At 41.9% G+C, this 8,847-nt stretch overlaps 1 protein-coding gene across 1 annotated transcript in view; it reads left to right on the top strand.

The window, feature by feature from the left end:
- Window positions 1-8,460, top strand: part of pah (phenylalanine hydroxylase) — a 21,776-nt gene extending 13,316 nt beyond the window's left edge. The window contains exons 4-13 of the mRNA XM_076297412.1: window positions 1-43; window positions 630-697; window positions 1,697-1,893; window positions 2,806-2,941; window positions 3,655-3,724; window positions 4,452-4,508; window positions 4,978-5,073; window positions 6,853-6,986; window positions 7,142-7,257; window positions 7,547-8,460. The exon at window positions 1-43 is cut by the window's left edge and continues 46 nt beyond it. Coding sequence (XP_076153527.1) covers window positions 1-43; window positions 630-697; window positions 1,697-1,893; window positions 2,806-2,941; window positions 3,655-3,724; window positions 4,452-4,508; window positions 4,978-5,073; window positions 6,853-6,986; window positions 7,142-7,257; window positions 7,547-7,590 — 961 coding nt within the window. The 3' untranslated portion in view covers window positions 7,591-8,460. The remainder of the gene's footprint in view (window positions 44-629; window positions 698-1,696; window positions 1,894-2,805; window positions 2,942-3,654; window positions 3,725-4,451; window positions 4,509-4,977; window positions 5,074-6,852; window positions 6,987-7,141; window positions 7,258-7,546) is intronic.
- The last annotated feature ends 387 nt before the right edge of the window (window positions 8,461-8,847 follow it).

The following is an 8,847-nucleotide window of genomic DNA, read 5'->3' as shown; positions in this document are numbered from 1 at the left end:
CCAGATTCTGAGCTACGGGTCGGAGCTGGATTCTGATCATCCCGTAAGGAAGGCGTGTGTGTGTGTGTGTGTGTTTATGAGAGATTGTTTGTGTGCATGTGTGTGAGTGTGTGCGTATGTCTGCATGCATTTGTGATTAGGTGTGCGTGTGTGTGTGTGTGTGTGTTCGGGTGTTTGTGTGTGTGTGTGTGTGTGTGTGTGTGTGTTTGGTTTTGGGGGTCTGACTCATACACACGTGACGTTGAACCCCAAATGCTGTGATGATAGCGGCCTCTCCACTCCTCTATTGTCATGGAAACCTATCCAGGCCATGAAGCTGATGTCACAGCCTGAATTGAGCCTCGCAATTACATATAATTGCTCCTCTTCCCGAACACCATTAAACTCAAATGTATTCAGCATAAGCTGCAAAACACGCTACAAAGGCCTCATTTGAATATGTTTTTCAGTCCAGGAGTGGATGACTAACACTTTCAAAGGCCTCGTGGGATCAGGGCGTATCATACGATTTGCTCTCTCACGCTCTCGTCTCATGTCTTTTCCTAAATCTAAATCCAGTGTGAATCCACTGAGCAGGTGTCAATGGGAGGGTCTGACATTGTTTGCTTTTGTCTGATCTTCATTCCCAGGGGTTTACTGATCCAGTCTACAGGGCCCGCAGGAAGGAATTTGCCGACATCGCCTACAACTACAGGCAGTATGTGCCCATCCCAGATAAGGGGATTCCTCTAGGATTCTCTCTGAAGTATTTAGAAAGCTGTTGCCCTGTCTAAGCTGTTCACAAACTCATGTCTCTACGCCTACTGCCTCTCTCTCTCTCTCTCTCTCTCTCTCTCTCTCTCTCTCTCTCTCTCTCTCTCACTCACACACACGCCTCTTTCCTGTTGGGTCTTTAAAGGAAAATTACCCCTATACAAAAGGGGACAAATGGCAGTAGCAGCATTTAAAGCTGAGTCTATAATAGAGGTGTATTATTCACACACACGTACACACACACACACACACACACACACACACACACACACACGGCCACTACAAAGAGCACCCTGCCTCAATGAACCACCCCCACTGCATTTGCATTACGGGTCTTGAGTCGTCACTGAATCATGAAATCCTCACACACAATTCTTTACTTGGTTTGGCAAGTCACACACATATTCACATACACACACACACGCCCACAAACTAGTGTTGCTCGTGGATCAAGGTGTGTGTATGGACAGTGTGTGTGTGTGTGTGTGTGTGTGTGTGTGTGTGTGTGTGTGTGTGTGTGTGTGTGTGTGTGTGTGTGTGTGTGTGTGTTTGTGTGTGTGTGTGTGTGTGTGCAACTTTGTTCATACAGTACAGATGTAAATGACAAAGATAAATCTAATGTAACTGTAAATGTCAATCTATAAAATATTTGTATATAGTTGCTCAAATGCAGAGGTAGATATACACATCCAGGGAAAGTAATGGTGTGTGTGTGTGTGTGTGTGTGTGTGTGTGTGTGTGTGTGTGTGTGTGTGTGTGTGTGTGTGTTTGTGTGTGTGTGTGTGTGTGTGTGTGTGTGTGTGTATATGTGTGTGTGTGTGTGTATGTGTGTACGTGCGTATGTGTGTGTGTGTGTGTGTGTGTGTGTGTGTGTACGTGTGTGTGTGTGTACGTGTGTGTGTGTGTGTGTGTGTGTGTGTGTGTGTGTGTCTCCGTGACCCAGTGGCCAGGCGATCCCTAATGTGACCTACACGGAGGAGGAGAAGGCTACGTGGGGCCAGGTCTTTAAGGAGCTGAAGACGCTGTACCCGACCCACGCGTGCCGCGAGCACAACCGCGTCTTCCCACTGCTGGAGCAGTACTGCGGCTACCGCGTCGACAACATCCCCCAGCTGGAGGACATCTCACGCTTCCTGCAGTGTAAGACGACCGCAGTCCACATACATTCTCTTATCTTCCAGTAAGACGCGCTCAGTCAACATACAGTCTCTTATCTTTCAGTAAGACACGCTCAGTCAACATACAATCCCTTATCTTCCAGTAAGACGTTCACTCAACATACAGTCTCTTATCTTATCAGGTAGTTACCTATAGGGGCCATCAGTCAACATACACTCCTAACTACAAGTTTATGAACCATCAGTCAACATACACTTCTACCTACAAGTTTATGAACCATCAGTCAACATACACTTCTACCTTTAGGTTTATGAACCATCATAACATCACAACTTCCTTCAGTGTAAGTCTCGTTACTGTTAAACAGCACGGACTTATTTAAAAAAAATGAGTAAATAATTACATTTAAAACCTTTGTTTACAAAAAACTGTGTTTTTAAAACCTTTGTTTACAAACAACTGTGTTTGCTGTACCGTACTTCCAAAATTGTTCAGTACAAGTTTAGTGTACCAAGTTCAGTTTAATTTCACCACTGGTTATGCCCCTTGGAAATCACAGGTGACCTGAAAGGTTCCAGGAATACACATGCACTGAATGCACCTTACCTCCTCCAGTCATGTAACCTTTGTTATTAGAGATTGCAATCATGATGTTGTGTGTCTGCAGGGTGTGTGTGTGTGTGTGTGTGTGTGTGTGTGTGTGTGTGTGTGTGTGTGTGTGTTTGTGTTACTGACTGACACAGCTAACTCACACAGTCACGGTCACAGACTGGTCATATCTTCCATTTGTGGCTGTGTAAGTGCCCTACTTCCTATTCCATTATGTCTGTGTGTGAGTGTGTAACACACACACAGACACACACACACAAACACACACACAAACACACACACACGCACAGACTCACACACACTCTTTCTCTCTAACTACTCTAGCGTGCACAGGGTTCCGCCTCCGGCCAGTGGCGGGCTTGCTCTCCTCGCGTGACTTCCTGGCTGGACTGGCGTTCCGGGTCTTCCACTCCACACAGTACATCCGCCACGGATCCAAGCCCATGTATACCCCAGAGCCGTGAGTAGCCATTCCAAGAGTTTTCCAAGGTTCTAGTAAGGATTTCAAGATTCTAAAGAGGATTCCAAGGATCTAATGAGAAGCCTTTTTTTTCAGCCAAAGTCCCATTAGTTGGTAAATGTGATTCCTCAGGGCTGTTTGTTTCAGAACTCTGTGCCTGCACTAAAGATGCTATGTGGGCTTTTTCTAGGGGCAATATGCAAGTTAAACATTTGTGTGGGCACAATTAGAGTTGGGGATAATATAAAAATTGACAGAATTGTCTTCATTTTGTCATATTCCAAGAATCCAAGGAGGATTATTTTCAAAATGTAACATGTCCACCTAGCTTCAATGGTCATAAGGCATTAAGGAACTAAGCAGGAGGGCTTCAGCATTATTTAAGCGTCTAACCTCGTAATAGGCTATAACGTATGAAGGTGGTCTTTGGGGGGAAAAAATCCCAGAAGTGATTAAAAAAAAAAGACTGAATTAAAGCAGGGGCGCTGCTAGAAAATGTGGGCCCTATGAAAAAGAATCATCCTAACCCACCTCCCAAGCTCTGTAATCAAGGCAAGCTTCTTGATATAAAATAGAAAAGCTTTATTAGTAGGCTGGTTCATAATACAATAGATAAAATCTTGCCAACATGTTTCAGCCTACGTGGCCTTCATTAGGGCAGAACACTGGCCACTCGTCCTGATACAGTGTCCCAATCTCCTGCTTTCTCACAGAGATATCTGCCATGAGCTGTTGGGCCATGTGCCCCTGTTCGCTGACCCTAACTTCGCCCAGTTCTCACAGGTGAGCACACAAAATCACAACACCTTCAGGTGCTTGCACACTGCCCCCAACAGACACACTGCCCCCAACGCCATTAAAAATGCCAACAGTTTGGGTCGGTGTGCACCGTGAGTCTATGTTTGTTGGTGTTTGGTGGCTTGGTGAGTTGTTTGGTAGTTTGGTGAGTTGTTCAATTTGACATGTCCAAAAGTCTGTCTTTTCGATCGCTGTCTGGACAGTGTGGAGCTCGCAGCTGCTTTTCTGAACATGCCAAAGGCTGCAACTAGCGACCGCCAGCTTTCGAATGCTGCAGTTTGTTGGGAATTGTCTGGGCAGTGTGCATGCTCCTTTCAATGACCTTCCAGACATGTCAACTCTCACAAAAAGATCATACTTATTACAGATCATCATGTCTTCATAATCATAACCAATAACTGTTTGTCTGCAAATACTAAATACATTGTGCGCAAAATGCATATATCTGTGAGATGACTAGAGCATTAAGCAATATACACAGCAGCCAATACCAATAAACAGGCAAGCTAAACTATTTGCTGCATCTGCCCACTGTTTTCTTGGATGAAGCTGTTGAAACGGAGAGGCTAGTAAAAGTGGCTGTAAAGTAGGAAGGCCAGATCAGTAGACCTCTGGAACCATTTCCTTCTGTTATATGGGGCAATAAAGCATGAGTCCAGAAGATAATATTTCTAGAGTTTATTACTCTGTAATAACGGTCTTGTCTGCGCAGGAAATTGGTCTGGCTTCCCTGGGCGCCCCAGACGACTTCATTGAGAAACTGGCAACAGTGAGTATTGTACAGAGACTATTATGGGATATTACCCCTGAAGCTGTTGCTATTGAGATATACTCTATAGGCCTACTACAGTAAAGTTGTTTTTTGTTTAGTGTTAAATACAAAGAGTTCTCATACTGACATCTCTTTATCGATAATACATTATTATTTAGTCCTTATATAGTCATGAACTGATAAAAGCCATGGAGGTGTTTCTGTATATTATCCCAGAACATACTGTATATCCTAATAAAATGTAAAAGTAACATTAGATTATTTTGGACTTTTATGAGTGAAGATTTTCTCTACACAAATTTATTTATTTTGTTTGTTTTATTTTGTAATTTATTTGTCAGATCTGAATCTGTATCGGCTTAGAATCTATGAAACTCCATGTTTGTTTGTGTGCAGCATGTGCGTAGAAATAAACAAAGTGAAGTGTGAGAGCATGAGGGATCCTGTTGGCTGCTGTGTGTTGCAGGTATACTGGTTCACTGTGGAGTTCGGCCTCTGCAAACAGGGCTCAGAGATCAAAGCCTACGGCGCTGGCCTGCTCTCATCTTACGGAGAATTACAAGTGAGTGTGTGGGGAGGAGACAGAAATAGTGTGTGTGTGTGTGTGTGTGTGTGTGTGAGTGTGTGTGTGTGTGTGTGTGTGTGTGTGAGAGAGAGTCTGAGAGAGAGAGAGAGAGAAAGAGAGAAAGAGGTTTATCTTATAAAAATCATAAATCAGTCTTATAATCAAATAATAATAATAATAATAATAATAATAATAATAATATAATGATTTAAAATCTTTAATCATCTAAATATGTTCTTTGTATTTCTGTTTTTATACTGTATGTTGGCCTGACCTTCAAATCCTCTTTCAAACACAAACAGAAACACCTTTAAACATCAGTGGCGTTGGTTACAGCTCACCTCATTGAGTCCATGATCTAATCTAATCTATCAGTAAACAGGATGCCCTCTGCCTCCATATTCTATGTGACCTTGTTTTAAAGATAGAAGCGTTGAAGCCCCCTTGCCGCTATGTGACCCCGTAACAGTGGGTCAGTGGCTCACCTGAGTTGGTTCAATGTGTCAGTGGGAGACCTGGCCAAGCCTGGCTGGGGACTAGGTCACTGGTTCACTGGGGGAAGAGATGCATTATGTGTGTGTGTGTGTGTGTGTATGTGTGTGTGTGTGTGTGTGTGTGTACGAGCGTGGGGGATTGGGTTATATTGTGGGAATGGTCACTAGGGCATAAGGTTACATCACACACACACTCACTAACTCATTTCCTATAACACACTGAAACACACACACACACACACACGCACACACACACACACACACACTCAATGTGAGAGCAGGAAGTGTGCATCAGCTAAGTGTGCGCTGACAGTATGAGAGCGACTCACGCAGCGCATTACATCACATCACATCAGCATTGCTTCATTTCCTGTTTGTATGTTCTGTACGTCTACTAGCGGACTGGCCAGACTTGAGAAATGAGGCAGTTTGGTGACCAAGAGAGCTGGCATATGTGCTTACTTAAAGGAACATGCCAACTTTTTGGAAAATCAGATTAACTGTACGATTTGGGGGAAATATCTAATTGCAATTTTACTGACAGATATTGCTATTGTGATTTTATTTGCAATATAATTTTGGAGAGTAAGCTTCAGTTCAATGTTTACATTTTTGCTTTTAAATTGGGCCACTTCTTATTGGTGAACATGCCTAATGCATGAGAAGCACACAGCACTCCTGATAGGTTAGCTTCACTGTCTGCGACAGAAGGAGGATAGATGTGACTAATTAACCATTAGAACAGAGTGGCAAGCTTTATGATTAATTGCAGCCTTTGCAATGAACTCATTTGTTCAATTTGCTATTTCGATTAAAAATCAATTAGTTAAATAGATAGATATATATTTCATGCAGTTATGCAGCCTTGCTCTGAATATGCATAATGTGTCACCATCTTCTTTTACCCCAACTAGCCCCCCCCCCCTCCGCCCCCCCCCCCCCCCCCCCCACACACACACGCACACTCAACTAGATCTATTTGAAAGTAAATACAAGTTGGTTAAAAAATGAAAGTTGTGAGAATCGTTAAGCATTGTTTGTTTGTAACAACATAAATAATAATAATAATAATAATAATAATAATAATAATAATAATAATAACAAATAATTATTATTTCCATTGGCTTTCTTTCCTTCTCTTTTTCTACGTCACGAGTGCTTAGGTGTCAGGCAGATGGGTCCGTTTGATTGGCCTTGGTTTGGTTCTGTTTCAGGTTTCTTTCAATCAAATGTGTGTGTGTTTTATTTGTGACTTTTATTTTCTGATACGTTTCCTCAACAGTACAGCTTGACAGACAAGCCCAAAGTGCTTCCGTTTGACCCTGAGAAAACTGCACTTCAGAAGTATCCCATCACAGAGTTCCAGCCCGTCTATTTTGTGGCAGAGAGCTTTGAGGACGCCAAGGAGAAAGTCAGGTAGAAATAAAACGCACAAATCTAACGTGCTCGCACCAGTAGAACCGAAGCGCACAAAATACCATGATGTGACGCATTAAAGACCATGCACCATGCACCACCGTAAATATTGTCTATCATCACGCCATATTGGTCTACGTTCTGTCCCTCCACAGGAAGTTCGCCGGAACTATCCCGCGACCATTCACCGTGCGCTATAACGCGTACACCCAGAGCGTCGAGGTGCTGGACAGCACGCATGGCCTGCAGAACCTGGCTGACAGCATCACAGGTGTGTGCGCTGGACACAATATAAAAGTCCTTAATACTGCTGTGCTTGGTGGTCATACAGCATACGCATGAGTCATCAGAGTATGACAGTCATAGAACACAAAAAAAAATGTTGTTTCTCCAGATTCTTCAAAATTATTTATATTCCGGTTTGTATATTTGACCATTAGCTCGTGCTGTGTTGAATAATCGCTAATTATCACATAGCCTACGTAAAGGGATTTACATTAATTAACACTGGTCAATAATGACTCTCTCTCTCTCTCTCTCTCTCTCCCTCTCTCTCCCAGGTGACATGGGCATCTTGTGCAACGCCTTGCGTAAACTGCAATAACGATTACTTTGAACTATTGTAAAGATACGGATGTTGTATTGTGAGGAGTTTCTCAATTGTGTGCGCCAAAAATGATTAACTAACTCTTACCATATATCCAAATCCAAGCATGCATAAGCTTTACCATTTGCAAATATTTTATAGTCTACTCTATGGTGTGATTTCTCACACTATATCACAATATATCCCTTGCCATGTACTCTAATGTAGAAATAAATGTTCATATTGTAGTGTATTGTATTATGTTTAGATACGACGTAACGCTATCGACATGCTTTTGTAAATATACACATTATATATACTTTACACGCACTAATCTGGGGAGTGAATTCAAGCAGAAATATTTGTTCATCGTAATGGCATGACTCACTCAAGCAAACAGAGATAAAAACGAAAATTGTTTGCCTACCTTCAAATGATAGGGAAGCTTGTCTGGCTGTGTCTGCAAGGCTGGGGATAATAACAGTAATTTCACAAATAATGGGGAGCCAATTGAATCACACCAGAGCTTGATTCATTAGATTACTCCATTGTGCCTTTGATCTTTTAGTAATACTCGAACGAATATTGGATTTTTTTTCTTTTGCATTTATTAACAGTTAAAAAACAAGCACATAAGCTGTGAAGAAAACGCACAACACATGTAGTGATTTGATTAGTGATGCATTTAGTCTACGATGATAATTAGATGTCATCGCATATATCATTTTTAAAATAAGTCTTAGATAAAAAATAATTCGTCAATTCTTAGTGTGGTATAGTAAAATGCTTTGGGTAAGCTATTAGGCTATAGGAATGATTCTGTTAGCAATGTGTTAGGATGTGCATGCAATGTAACTGATTCAAGAAATAAAATATTTTTCACATTCACTTTTTTTTGTTATGTATCTTCCATTGCAACCACAAGCTTTTCAGTCCTCTGTCTCAACATGTTTAATCCACAAACCTTTCAGTACCCTGGAGAGCACCGAATTCGCGTTTCAAATCATCAATGCAAACGTGCATTTGTTTCAAAGCAAACATTCAAAATGTCACGTTTCACACACACACACACACACACACAATGGATTGTGACGAGTCATTTTGCATTTTAATAGCTTGACGACGTGACACTTTTGACGATCTCGGCTATTTTGGTTCTATTAAAAAAGGACGGTTTCATCATGACGCACCTACCATAAATTCAGATGCGGACTTGCGTAACTAATTACCATAAGCACATATCCTGGTGTCATATATAAAGACGCGAGACCATGG

The sequence above is a fragment of the Alosa pseudoharengus genome, unplaced genomic scaffold (genome assembly GCF_046254945.1).
Source record: "Alosa pseudoharengus isolate Yale_2024_CS ecotype anadromous, Long Island Sound unplaced genomic scaffold, YU_APseudo_1.1 YU_APseudo_1.1_scf_20, whole genome shotgun sequence".
Lineage (NCBI taxonomy): Eukaryota > Metazoa > Chordata > Actinopteri > Clupeiformes > Clupeidae > Alosa > Alosa pseudoharengus.
The sequence above is the reverse complement of the archived record's forward strand: the minus strand, read 5'-3'. Positions and strand labels throughout refer to the sequence as shown.